The sequence below is a fragment of the Catharus ustulatus genome, chromosome 4 (assembly GCF_009819885.2).
Source record: "Catharus ustulatus isolate bCatUst1 chromosome 4, bCatUst1.pri.v2, whole genome shotgun sequence".
NCBI classification, from domain to species: domain Eukaryota; kingdom Metazoa; phylum Chordata; class Aves; order Passeriformes; family Turdidae; genus Catharus; species Catharus ustulatus.
This window is the reverse complement of record NC_046224.1, coordinates 63,276,807-63,291,254: the sequence shown is the minus strand read 5'-3', so window position 1 is coordinate 63,291,254 and position 14,448 is coordinate 63,276,807. Positions and strand designations below refer to the sequence as shown.

Here is a 14,448-nt window from a genome sequence, read left to right as displayed (position 1 = left end):
TGATTCTCTTTTGTAACAATTGGTCAATATTTCAGTTATTCTAGCACTAAATTCTAGTTCTTACTTTTATAATGTGGGCTTACCCCTTCTGATACAGAACACTGAGTATAATACTTCTTAACCTACTTTCTGCCATACCTTATCTATTAACTCTATTAATTTCCCTCTTTTCCAAAGGCTGGCTAAGTCAATAGGTTCTTCCAATACAGATGTCACAAAAACCCCACAAGAGCCTGCATTTAATGAGAAGATTCTGCAGATTCCTCAAACACATCAAAAGAGAAACCCAGTTACTGACTTCATCATCAAGAGAAGATTTCTGTGACAGGGTCTTGGATTTTCTTTCTTCCTTCTCTTGCCTCACACAGCAAGACTATGTAAATTTTTACTCTGGCATCCAGAATAATCAGGGGTGCATCAGTGAAAGAACTTACCAAAACCTTTACAATTTATCAGGTCAATTTATAATCTCACTTTAAAAAGCTGTCTCTTGTGTCATTATTACTCAATATGTTGACTCAAATATACAGTAAATTCACGAATACAAGCCGCACTGATTATAAGCCGCATCTCTGGGTGTTGGCAAACATTTCGGTTTTTGTCCATAGATAAGCCGCACATGAATATAAGCCGCTTTGTCGTTCGCAGCGAGGACCTGCGTGCAATTAGTAACAGAGCCACGGCAGGGCGGGGTTTACTGGCTGAGCTAAGGCTGTGCAGGCTCGGCCCGCTAGGGGCCGCTGACGGGGCCAGGTGGGCCAGCACGGTGCTGCAGCTCGGGGCCGGCCGCCGCTGCCACTGGGCTCGGTCACCCCGGGTCGGCGCTGCCCCGCGGTGGCAGGCAGGGACGGAGCTTCCCCCGCTCCTACAGCAGCGGCGGCGGGCGGGGACGGAGCTTTCCCGCGCCCGTGGCGCCGGCGGCGGGTAGGGACGGAGTTTCCCCGCTCCTGCCGCGGCGGCGGCGGGCGGGGACAAAGCACCCCGTCGGCTCCCCGAGCCACGGCAATGGCTGCGCGGGGCTCCCGTCGGCTCCCCGAGCCACGGCAATGGCTGCGCGGGGCTCCCGTCGGCTCCCCGGGCCACAGCAATGGCGGCGCGCGCTTCCCCCCCCCTCCCCGGGCCACGGCAATGGCGGCGCGGGCTTCCCCCCCCCTCCCCGGGCCGCAGCAATGGCGGCGCCGGCTTCTCCCCCCCTCCCCGGGCCGCGGTAGGGGCGGCCCGGGTCCCCCCTCTCCTCCCAGAGCCGCGGCAATGGCGGCGCCGGGCCCCCCCCCGTCTCTCCCCTGGGCTGTGGCAGAGGAGGAAAGAGAGCTCTCCCGCCTCTCTCCCCGCCCCCCGTGCTGCCTGCAGGGAGCCAGGCTCCACTCGCAGTGCAACAGAGTAGCGATTTGTAACAATCGCAAAATGCCGACTTTGCAGCTGCTCGGCTCAGCACTCTGGCAGGCACTTCTGAGGTTGTATTAGCCGCTCCTGATTATTAGCCGCATTTCCGGTTTAGGAGTAAAATCTTAGTCAAATTGGTGCGGCTTGTATTCGTGAAATTACTGTACTTTATTTGCTTCTCTAATTTTCAACATTATTTTACGTTTTAACAGTTAGCTGAAATACTCATTTTGTCAACAAAACATCTACAATGGGGTATGCCCTCCTTTTCAACTCATAATTATGATTTTTACCCCCACTGCTATGGTGATAGTGTCTAGAAAAAGCCTGAGGGAGCTGCAAACACTTCCCTTACTCTGCACTGCTGCAGTCTCCGGGAACATCTGGTACAAAGTCCCTGCTCAAGTCTGGTGTGATCCAAACCCTGGTCTTAAATCAGGCACAACAGGGAGTCAAATAAGTGCAGAACAAAAATAAATTTTTAAACCTCAAAAGCTGCCAGATTTAATCAGAAGAGTGGGTTTGGCAGAGTTGTTCTCTTCCTGCACCCCCCCTCGCCCCATCCCCACCCCCAGCCCTGTCATCCACTTTGGCCATGTGAGATAAACACAGAATTCACTGAAATTCCCACTCAGGGCAGCAACCAGTAAAGACTGGTTGAACCAGTAAAGACTGAAAACTTTCTGGTAAAGATGTGTTTTCACAATCCTTACACATGGGCAGGTACCATCAGTACTAGTCCTGAACTGACAGACAAATGGAGACGTTAAACAGCTCTACACAGACCACAAATTCTCACTGCAAAGCCACCACCATCTGCTAAACCCACCTTCTTAAGAGCATGACATTTGTCAAAAGCATGGCATCTGGATACTTTCTCATGTTAATTTGGTGCATACCTTTATATTTATGATTTTTAGACTTACTGACAGTTATGCAGACCCTCAAAAGCTTTGGTGTTTGCTTTATTCTTTAAATTTTGGCCACGTGTTTTTTCTCACCTTTCTCTGGGCTTGTCAGCACTGGAATCTCTGAATCCACTTCACTTAAAATGTTTGCTCATTTATAGTTACTGAAGACTGTAATCCATCTACACCAGTATGGAAAAGCAGATCTTGTTCCTACCAGGAAATGCAACCAGTCTCTGGAAAAACCAGCTCATTTCCAGTCAGGTGAATGCTGGAATGCTGGCATCCAAACTGGCATTACAGACAGAATAAATCAACATTAACCCCACTGCACATTTTATATGAAAGGGATGATAAAGGTAAGGGGGTCAGAGAAAACTGCAGTACTCTCCCCTCTCCAGGTAAAAAACTGTTCTTAACGCAATTTTGCTTTAAACTGTGCATACATCAGCATACAAGAAACTCCAAAAAACAAATAGAAAAGCACAATGATAAACAGGGAGTTTTATTTTTAGCCCTGCAGGGATTTATCACTATGAGAGTCTTGTGACTTTGACAAATCTAACAATAATGAGTTGTGTATACAACCTACAACAGCTGACAGAGAATAATATATTCCATCTGCTGGAGCTGTCCCAGGAGGCTGACCTTCAAGGTCTAAAAACTTTGAAATTCTATTTTTTTCCTCTCTAATAAAAAGCACTATGAAACATCTATTTGGTTCATTTTGTGAAGGAATCATTGTGGTGAATAGCTGATATTTGAAGAGAAAACTCAAAATGCATCTAGAAAACTCCAGTTACACCAAAATGCTATTTCCCTTCTGTGTGGATCAGTCTCTGTGTTCTAACTAACAACAAGCTTCATACTTGAGTGCCTTATTTAAGCCTTACAGGAACATTAAAGATGTCAGAGGGCTTGCACATGTCTTGTCATCCTGATAACAGACCCTGCTGCAAAGGATAGGCAGAAGGATAGGCAAAAGTACAGGTAAGATTAATTTCAGGAATACAGAGAATACCTACAGATATAATCTCAGGTATAGATGAAATGACTGAGGGTTTTAAATCAAGACATAAAAAAATTAAATCAGACACCCTGGTATGAAATAATTTCTTAGTTGAAGCAACAGACACCCATGAAAAAAACACAAACTGCACTGGAGGGCCACAAAGATGCTCCAAGGGCTGGAGCACCTCTCCTGTACAACAGGCTGAGAGAGATGGGCTGTTCAGCCTGGAGAAGAGAAGGCTCTGGGGAGAACTCATTACAGCCTTCCAGCACTGCAGAGGGACTTTTTACACGGGCAAACAGTGATAGGACAAGGGGAATGGTTTTATACTAAACAGGACATATCTAGATTAGATATTAGGAAGAAATTCTCCCCTGTGAGGGTGGGGAGGCCCTGGCACAGGGTGCCCAGAGAAGCTGTGGCTGCTCCATCCCTGGCAGTGTCCAAGTCCAGGTTGGATGGGGCTCTGAGCAGCCTGGGATAGTGGAAAGTGTCTCTGCCCATGGCAAATCATGGATAATCTTCAAGATTCCTTCCAACCCAAATCATTCAGGGATTCTTTGATCCTTAAGGTCCCTTCCAACCCAACCCATCCTATGCAATGCCATTCTATGACTCAGCATCACAGTTATTTTCTAGAGCTTTCTAAATCTCCATGTTCTAGTTTTTCCATATTAATTTCTTTCCAAATAGCTTCATCTTGAGGGTTTAGATTTCCAACAAGGAAGCCATTATTGTGGAAGACTTTTGGCCTTTCCCTTTCTATAAGGATGGGCAAGTTCTGAGTGCTACAGATCCCTTTTCATCATCTGTCACACCCAGAACCCCATGCACAGTGTAGAGGTCAGGAGTAATTTTTCTTTAAGGTTATCAAGTTTTTGTTTCAAAACTCTACCATTTTTGGTCAATAAAATTGACCAAATTCTATATTATATACTAACCAATACATGGGGTTTTTAATTCCACACACAGAGAAACCTCTCAGAAACCTTGATGTTGATAATCTCTGTTTCTTAAGGTTTCCCTTTTCTCCAAAATTCTTCACAGAAATAAAGGAAATCATTTTTACCAAGCTTGGGAAGACCTGCTTCCTAAGTAAATTTTAAGCAAGCCAAGAGTAAGATGAGTGGATGTGGATTTCTAATGAACAAGACGTCATTAGAAAAATTCTATTTCCATGAGAAAAGGTGTGTTCACATAATGCCATGGCTTAATTAAGGCAAATGTCTCATTTTTCAAGGATGCTTGAACTACATTTCTATCTATTTCTGCCCAGAACAAGGAATTTTATCAGTGGGACTATTACTGTGTTGCCTGTTCTTGACAGCATTTATTTCAGGCCTTCCTACAGTTCCTCTCTCACACCTGACCAGAGCAGCAGAGCTGGTTTAAAGCAGCAGCTCTGGTCCTCTAGGTCAGGCCTAGAAAAGTGATCTGATTCAACTTTGCAGTTTGCCATCATCTGCAAAACCTCCAGCCCCCACCAGCAATGAATAAAATATTCCATTACAGCAACACTCAAATAGAAGCTGGCATGGCCCCTTTCAATTACCTTTTTTGGATTATGATCCTCTCTGCCTTTTCTACTTTCAGCTTTTTTGACAGGAAAAAAATGCCCCATTTAGAGGCTTGAAGCCTAGTACTTCCACTTCCCAGGAATAGAAGCCTATTAATTCTGGCGAGGAGAACTTCACAGAGAGAAATCAGGTTTAAACTTTTGAGAGGTGTCAAGAATGTTCAGTCAATTGAGCAATTGAGCTGGCCAGCTACATTCCTGGAAGCTTTGCAACAGAAGGAATGAATCAGGAAAATCAAATTGAGTGTGATTGAACCCTGACACTGGCTAAGGCAAAACGTGAAAGAAAATGAAAAATAGATACAATTTAATTGGTAAGGGAATAACAGGCATGGCTGTCTCTCAGAATAAGAACAAATTCAACCAGCTACAATGGAAGTACAAGAAGAAAACATTTTCAGAAAAAGTGGGGAAAATTTTTCATTTTCCTGTCAGACAGAAAAAGATACAGGCTTGTCTTATCACTCTCTTTCCTATGGCCCAGAGCCTCACTCAGATTACAGTAATTTCACAATTATAAGCCAAACCATTTTGACTAAAATTTTGGTCCAAACCCGGAAGTGCACCTTATAATAAGGTGCAGCTTATATACGGACAAAGAACGAAAAGTTGCTGTTTTAGTTTGGAGGACAGGTGTCTGCTGAGAAAGGCAGGAACTTCTCTTTGAAATGGAGAATGTAAACCCCCTCCCTCCAAATTATTAGAATTTTGAAATCAAGGTGCTCTCAGGCAAAGATATGGGAATTAGGAATAACAGTTCTTTACTAGGGAAATTAAAATAGAAATACAGTACTACAAAGAAACAAACTCCAAACCCTGACAAAGTCAGAGTACAACCTGACACCCTGTCAGGCAGGGTGTTGGCAGCAGTCCCATTAAATGGTGGCTGCATCCTCCTGCAGTGACAGATGTGGTTCAGTTGGAGCAGTGCTCCTGCACAAGGTGCAGTTTCCCTCTGGAGGTCCAGTGGTGATGTGGAGAAATCCGGTTTTCTTCTGGAGTCCAGTGGAGAAAGGGGCTCCCTTAGTGTCCCAAAACCTCTGTTTTTATCTTGGTAAGAAATGTTGGGCTCTTCCCCCTGGCTGGAGCAACTTCCAATGGGATGCAGTAATTTTATCAGTCCCACAGTGGGACTCAATGGCCATTAGCAGACAATGACTCGCTGGAGGAAGGATGGGGTGTGAAAAGATAAAGAACAATGCCCTGCCTGGTTTCAATGGATGGCCCATTAGCAGATTATCTGCCGTGGAGATAAGGATCACTGCCCCCACCCTCAACAGATGGTGATAGAACAGATACCTTTTATCACACTCTGTACTGTAACCCAAGACAGTTGCCGACACCCGGACATGGGGCTTATAATTGTGAAATTACTGTAACTATGACCATTGAGAGAACACAGCTTTAGTGAACCAACACACACTGCAGAGTCATGAGTACAGCCAGCAGAGTCCCCAGCATCCTGGTGGCCTCCAGGACTGTTACCAGTTACTTAACACATTGCTGGTTCCATCCATCACATCACAATACCAAAATACACTCAGCAAAATCTGCTGTAATGTGGTCAGCAAGGGGAGCTGCTCCAGCCCAATAAATGTGCTGAGAATGAACACAGTACTCTGTTATGAGATGTGTAGTTAAAGCAGAAGCTTTGATTATAAATATCATACCCTTCCTGCCCTCTTCCAGAAACCTAAAAGCACTGGAAATGCCTGTGGGTATGGAACAGAACTCAGACTATGAGCTCAAGATGAAGCAGATCCAGAACAGAGTCCCAATCCCATCAAAGAAAATCAGCACAAAAGGGGAAAAATCAATTTTCCAGAAAACCTGCTTTTATAGTAAACAATACCATTTTATAGGAACATTTCCATTACAAACTTAATTTTTTAAAAGGATTTTAGAAACAAAGCAAGTATCTTAACTCAGCAGCGAAATTCAGACAGTTTCCAAGCTGAAATACAACCATCATTTATATAAACACACAATATTTTAAAGCAAGGGAAAAATCCCACTTATCAAAACCTCTTAGTTGATGCGGGCATAAAAATAGACGGTTTTTCTTACTGTAGTTTCTTTGCACAATGTTTAAGAAGGTGCTGTAAAAAAAGTAGAAATATTTTTCCTGGTTTATTTTTATTTCCTTCAGGGGTAAAAGCAGGTAATGTTAAAAGGTAGGGTAGACCTGAGAAAGCTTTCCATCCACCTCTGAAATAATTCAAAAAAGATGAATGAGAAATATACCCAACATCTTAATTGATGGTGGACAAAGAAAGCTCTTTTAATAGTCACACCATACGAATTAAAGACTTCCTTTAATTTGTGCCCCCTTATTTTTGTTATGCAACCATCGTTGGTTGAAGGCATCTTCATTTACTGATTAGCTTAGAACTGTTTTTTCATACTTTTCACTTCATCATGTCAACTCTTTATAAGTTTGTCTCTTGAAAAATAATAAATTGAGCATAAGTAAATTACCTTTGGGTTCATCAATGTAGAAAGACACATCTTTTTTGTCCTCTTGTTCATCAATGTGATCATAAGTGATCTGGGGAACAGATAAGGAATTTTCTCCTGGGTTTATTACAGGGGCAGAACCATTCCCACAGCCCAGCTTCCCTTTTCTTCTGTATCTTCTGACCTGTGAGAACAGGAATGGAATGATCTCAGAAGATGCTATCAAACACAGACAAGTGCACGTGTGAGCTTCACTGTACAGTGAATTCACTTGAATGAAAATGAAATTTGGTGAAAGGGTTCAACCTTTGTTTATGGTTTTAAAGTGTCTGATTCTGAATTGTCTACTAAAATCTGGTAAGATTTTGATTTTCAGAAGGCAGCTAGAATATTCTGAAAAAATCAGGTTGTTAAAATTTCTCAAAATGGGACCAAAACTCAAGCATACAAAATTCTAACGACCTCAGCATATATTGCCTTGTCTGGAATATCTTTCTAAAGCTTTAATTAAACACAGCCACAGACTTTGAACTATGAATTAGGTCCTGTGCAGCCTCTTGAACTAAAGAAAACTTCACCTTTTGCCAAAAAGGCTAAATTAGGCACATCAGGAGAAGAGAAATCCTTTCTCCTGCCTGCACACAGTTCTCCTGACTTTAGAAGCCTAAAGGCAGCCTAATAAACACACTATATTTGGTACTCAAAAATGAAAAATGAAGGTTTGGATCAACACAAAGAGCTGCAGAGTCAAGATATTCACATATGGGACAAGGCTACTTGATCTAAAGTTAAGCCAATTCTTACTTTGTTATGGTCTACTATTTAGACTTTTGGAATTCCTTCTGTTCAGCTCTGCAGAAGTTAAACAAATGCATGTTCAAAATTAAATGGGGGGAAATGGCAGAAACAGATATTTGTTGTGGACAGTGGATGCATTGGCATGCATCAAAATACTTCTAAAAGCAAAGATCACAGGCTCTTAAAGCAGGGGAAGAAAATGGGAGTCTTCTGGAGAGCAAAATGCTACAACATGCACAAAATTATCAATATGTATTTGAGACCTTAAAATAAGAAGTTACAGACAAAGAAGAAGAGGAAGAGGAAGAGGAAGAGGAAGAGGAAGAGGAAGAGGAAGAGGAAGAGGAAGAGAAGAGAAGAGAAGAGAAGAGAAGAGAAGAGAAGAGAAGAGAAGAGAAGAGAAGAGAAGAGAAGAGAAGAGAAGAGAAGAGAAGAGAAGAGAAGAGAAGAGAGAACCATTACCGTGTTCTCAAACGAGGGTTCACAGGGCACAGGGAGGTTCAGACAAATAATATATTATGGAAGTCCCTCTCACTAGAGAAAACAGAGGGGAAAATACTTTTTTCCCATCTCTCCTACCATGGATTGTTTGCTGTTCAGCAACACACACAGGAGTCTTACTTCAGCTTTACCTCTTTCCTTCTGTTTTTTCTGTCTCCAGCTGTGACAGAGCAAGGTCACACTAACACCAAAACGCAGACATGCACACAGATCAGGCTGTTCCAGCCTCCTCCATGTGCCATAGGGAATTGTACAACTCTTTTTCCCTGGGAGACAGGCTCCAGTGGGATGCCACTGCCTAAAGGCAGGCCTTGACCATCTTTTGGGAAACACTGGGTCTCAGAGCTTGACCTGCTGCAGACCCCTGCCCTTCTGGCAAGCGTGGCAATGACACCACAGAACTGTGTTTGGGCAATTCCACCTTTGTAGGCAAACACTGTTCCACTTCCCTTCACCCACAGCCCAGGCACTGATTTCTAAAGAAATAAAAGCAGCATGGAATACTTCAGAGAAGAGTAGCTGCTGCCAGCCACGTGTTAAATAACATAAATTTTTAAACTGGCTTTCTCCTTCTTCCGGTATGAACTACTTTGAAAAATGAATGCAGAATGGGAAAGTGGCACCATTGCCTTGTGCTTTGAGAAAGTAGGAGACTCCAAGAGGAATAAAAAACAGAGAGTTGGTACCTGTCTGATCAACAAGATAAATTAAGCTAGGAGATATTCTTTCCTCAGGAATATTTTCGGGAAAACAAAACTAATTGGGTTGAGGCAGGAAGAAAATAAATGTATTTCAGATGTCCAAAGTGCTCAGGCACTTCACAAGGCTTTTGGCAAGTTAATTATCATTTAAAATGAAAAGCAAGCAGAGAGCCAGCCCTGCCAGTGCTGTCACCTGCTTTCTCAGACCGGGACTAGATGGCGCTGGAGACTTTTTGGGATTTTGCACGGGAGCTGTCACATAGATCTTCCAGGTGGCTGTGGAGGTGCAGGATTTCTCTGCTGCATAGCAGCGCCACAGGGTCTGTAAAGAAACCCAAAGAACCTCAGTGCAGGAGCAGTCACTGAGCTCCTGCACGGTGAATTTTGCAGCAAATCCCACTGACAACAGAGCCCTTAGTCCGGGTAAACACCATTCCTAGTAAAGCACAACCATGGTGGTGCAATTTGCACCAGGACATGCACAAGCATCACACAGAGATATTCAGTGTGCTCTTGGAGTGATCCTGCCACGAGCTGGGATCAAACTCTGCCCACTGCAAAAAACCCCAAATAAATCAAACTCAACCCTCATAAAATTAATCCCCCACTGAATGCTGTGTTTTCTTTTTTCTGCACTGTGCTACATTGAATGATTGTGCACTGTGCTATTTAATTTATTATATTATCATATGGAATGTTATGCTGGGAGATTTTTCTAAAAGCAGGTGTGTTTTATCATGTATTTGTACACACATTCATCACCTTAGCATTTGGCAGATGCACAGGACATGAAAGAATATTAAAGGGAAGTTATGAACTAAATATTCTCACAGCATTAATGTATTAAATAAATATTAAATATTAAATGAATATTTTTATTTTGTTTTTAGTATTTCACAACAGATGCTCACTGCATCCAGTTACTGTCACTATCTATGAATATCAGGTACAGTGCAGCTTTCAGAAAGGGAGAGGCAATTATCTCATTTTCTCTACTTAGTGATGTGGATCAAAGTGACCAAGTGGCTAAACACAAGCTATAGATCTATAATAAATTTAGGAATGGTGATTCTCAGTACTTGAACTTCCAGGCCATATTCCCTCTCCAATAAACTCTGAGGTATTTTAGGATTTTACTGTTGTGGTCTTACCTGAATTAGAGAAGCTGCAGCCGGGATTTGTCGATTGAAATGCTTCTGACGTTGCTTCTGCTGTACTTTCAGGGCAAAACCAGACCCCAGAATACCCTAAACATAACAAAATTACTACTCAGACATGTATGTAGCTTCACATACCTAAATAAAACACTTTGCACCTGGAATAAACATACATTTAATAAAAGACCTTATAAAATAATTTTCAAATGTATACACTGTCAGAGTTCTATTTATCCCAACAAATAAATCTGAAATTGAGCAGATCAACAGTGGAATTGTGTAACTTCAATAAACAGCATGTGGTTATTGCTGTGATCCACACAGGTTACAGAAGCCAGAGGCATTCACAGGGGACACACCTTTAATGAAGAGATTCAAGTTGTACTTACGGCTGGCAGGGCAAAGAAGGAGATGGCAAATACTGAGAAGCACGAAGCTATTGCCTTCCCAATCCATGTCTGGGGAACTTTGTCGCCGTAGCCAATTGTTGTGACTGTTACCTACACCAGGAACAAACACTGCTTTAGTGCTTTTTTCTCCAAAAAGTATGGGGAAACAAAATGAAAGGGAAAAGTAATTAGTGAAGTATCAGGAGACAGATGTGAATCAAAAGTGTGTGGATTTGGGATAAGGAAACCTGTGCTGACAGGAGTGAAAAGGGACAGAACTAACCCATCCCAGCTGAATCCTCGTGGCAAGAGGAGGAACACACAACCATTCCAGGATGTGTTAATGTATTATCTGCCAGTGCATCTAGACCTAAACACAGCTGAGGCCTGTGCTTAGCTTTCTTCCTCCCTCACAAATACAGGACCTGGCTACTCAGAACTGTGTTTAAGACATGAGGTGCTTAGATTTGGATCTGACCATTGCTTATCAGGGCCAGGTACTCCCTATGGGAGAAGGGGCCCACAGTCAAAGGAGACAACAGAGCCAGCAGGGCAGCACCTCTCTAGGCAGGACCCAGTACCTTTCAAGCCAAACAGAAGCAGAAAGTGCAGCCAGGTCCACCCCAGAGTCTGGACTCTAATGCAGTAGCACAATGAGCTGGCTCTAACAGCAGCCACACGTCAGGATTAGGATCAAGGTCAAGGATTAGGTCAGCGCATGAGGCCACAGGGAGGAGACAACAGCAGGGCATCATCCCATGGGTTGGGAATCAGGATTAAGAGAGTCCATACCTAGACACAGCTGCAGTTGAGCTACAGCTCATCTCTCCTGTGTTGAAATATCGCCCCTCGTGTGCATGGAGCATCACCATGGGGTCATGCTGGTCAGGGTCATCAGGTCTGGGACCTGCAAGGACTTGGCTCTACAAGGACTTGCTGTGGAGGTGGCAGGGCAGCCCTGAAAAGCCCCAGAGGCAGGAGGACCTGAGTGGGACAGAGGTTTGGGACTATTCCTGAAGAGCTCCAGCAGGATGAATGAGAATCCATTATGAGCCAGAGGTCAGGTGCGGGGGGAAGAGAGGGTCCAGGAGGCTGGTCCATCAGAAAGGGTTGTGATGTAACAAGGAGCCCCTGCTGCCCATTGGAAGGGGATAATCAGCTGGTCCCAAAGCAGGAACCCACAGCAATCCATGGGAATCACACCTGACAGGGGCTCAGCACCATGGTCACAGCAGGATAAGACTCACAGACCATGGTCTAAAATAGAGACCCTGGGCCATGGGGGAGTTGGGTTTTCAGCATCCTCAGAGTTCTGATGCTGCCATAAAATGGTGTGAGAAACATGGCTCGGACCCCTGAGACATAAAAACCTTCTGGTGAGGAACAGAAGAGCTCTGTCATCAATACTAACCACAGGGGAGAACTGTAAATAGAAAAAATGTACTTTTATTTGGATGTACCAGCCCCAAACCTAGTCCCCCTCCCTTCACTTCGCCTTGAATGGTAGCAGAAACACAGCCAAAACAGACTTAAAAGAATATGTAAATTTACACTGACTATAAAGAGGCTGCCTTTTATGGAAAAATTTGCTGACAAATGCTTCAATGTTATGCAAAAATAGTCTTCTCAGAAGAAACTATCAAGCAATAAAGGCATGGGAAGAATATGTTTCCTCTTACTCTCAGAGCTGGAAGAAAGATCTGCAGGGAAAAAATTACCAACTACTACCAAACCTAGTTTTTCCAACTTCCAAAAAAATAGTTATATTTGTGTTTATTCATCATGAATTTTCCACTTGATGTAGACCACTTTGTAGCAGCTATATCCTTGAATGAATATTGTTCTTTTGAACTGCAAACTGCTCTCAGCAGGAGTTCTGCCTTGCCAGGTGTTTGTCCAGATTTAATGTGGCTGGTCAAGTGACTCAGGAGCTCTGCTGTGTGCTACCAGCAGGACAAACACTTTGAGTTTGCCAGTCCCCAAAATTAATTTAGACCGCCCAAAATTCCACTTTGAAATGCAGTTTATGTTTCTGGGCAGTGGAGGAAGTTAAAGCTCTGTTTCTTTAACAGCACTTCAGCTCCTCAGTGTACCCAGATGACCCCTCAAAGACTCTGATTTTTCCTTTCTTTTCCGCCCTTTTTTCTTATGAAAGGCTTCTTGGGTTTTGTGGGTGGTTTGGTTTTTTGTGGGTGGTTTTGGTTAGGTTTCTTTCTAAGTTCTCCAGCACCAGGACTTAAAACCAAACTGTAGCAATGCAGTTAGAGCTGCCTTAGTGTTACTATGGAAGACAGTATGAAAGCTGTTACCACAGAAAAGATGAATTTTCCACCCCCACAGCAGGCACTTGGCTGGCAGACTCCTGCAGGTGCCTGAATATGTCTCAGAAAGTTTTTCCCTGGCTACCTTACGAGGGTTCCTTGTTGGTAATCTCATTAGTACATTGAATACATGGAAAGGATTATAAATAATGTAATTCTCTGGCTTTCTTAATCACAGCAGAATTTTTTCCCTACTTGTACATCACAAAGTTATCAGTATTTCTGAGCAGAGAATGTTGGAGAACTGGGTTCTGGAAAACGACACCTCTTGTGACAGGGATTTATGATGGCACATTCCAGTGGTGTGCACAGGCTCTAGCAAAGCTCTGAACACACACATGTACACCTAAAAAAGGGCAGAACTCTGATTTAGTAGACACCAACAGGACTGCTCAGATGTTTTAAGACAGGCAGGTGTCCTCAGGTGTGAGGAGTCAGAATTGCACACCTCAAAAACCACACTAAATATAAAGGGATGCAAACTGCTACCTCTGGCATGGAAATTTACTGCTGGAAATTCTGAGCAGTTGGTCCCAAGTACCTGTGCCAGTTAACACCAATTTACTGGAGCAAGTATTCAACTCCAGTCCAGTGGTACAGAATAGCTGAGTGTGCAGCAAGGCAAATAAGCATTCCCAGCAGCAAGAGGCAATCAGGGAGGGCCAACAGAAGAGAAGCCTCCTATGTGCTCCTCTTACCCAAAAGGGACAGAGCAACTGCTGTGATACGGTTGCAATTCTAGCAGATTGACCGTGCTGCTGGAAGTGCTTTTACCTGTGCCCTACATGCTACAACTTCTGAGAATGGCTTGGTGTGAAACACGAGTCTTTGACATGTCTTTGCAGTTTAACCTGTTTGCCTGCCAAATCTAGGAGAAAAAACCTTGCATTTAACTGAAGCAGGTGAACGTAGCTAGCAATTAATTCCAAGTCTAGTTCATTCTTTATTTTCTCTTTTTCCCATATTTAAACCTTTCAGGTCATTTGTATCAAGTTCAGCAAGCTTGCGCTTTCTCCCCAAAGCAAAATGTTCCCCATAATACACTCTGTGGTTTTTGTCAGACACACAAGACTTTCAAATACTTGCTACCAAGATTTTTTTTCCAATGACTCAGTTTTGAAAGGCAAAAGTGAAAATCAAATTTCACTCCCTAGTAACTCCACATCTGTGTTTCTATGTTCCAGGAGATTTGAAAAGAAGAAGAAACTGATTCACTTTGTCCTTTGTTACTATTCCCAGCTGTGA

At 43.3% G+C, this 14,448-nt stretch overlaps 1 protein-coding gene across 1 annotated transcript in view; it reads right to left on the bottom strand.

The window, feature by feature from the left end:
* LOC116995621 (potassium voltage-gated channel subfamily KQT member 1-like) overlaps nucleotides 1–14,448 on the bottom strand; it is a 74,569-nt gene that overhangs the window by 20,717 nt on the left and 39,404 nt on the right. The window contains exons 7-10 of the mRNA XM_033058476.1: nucleotides 10,883–10,993; nucleotides 10,488–10,583; nucleotides 9,530–9,658; nucleotides 7,358–7,520 (exon numbers count right to left, since the gene is read on the bottom strand). Of these exons, the coding sequence (XP_032914367.1) occupies nucleotides 7,358–7,520; nucleotides 9,530–9,658; nucleotides 10,488–10,583; nucleotides 10,883–10,993 (499 nt within the window). The remainder of the gene's footprint in view (nucleotides 1–7,357; nucleotides 7,521–9,529; nucleotides 9,659–10,487; nucleotides 10,584–10,882; nucleotides 10,994–14,448) is intronic.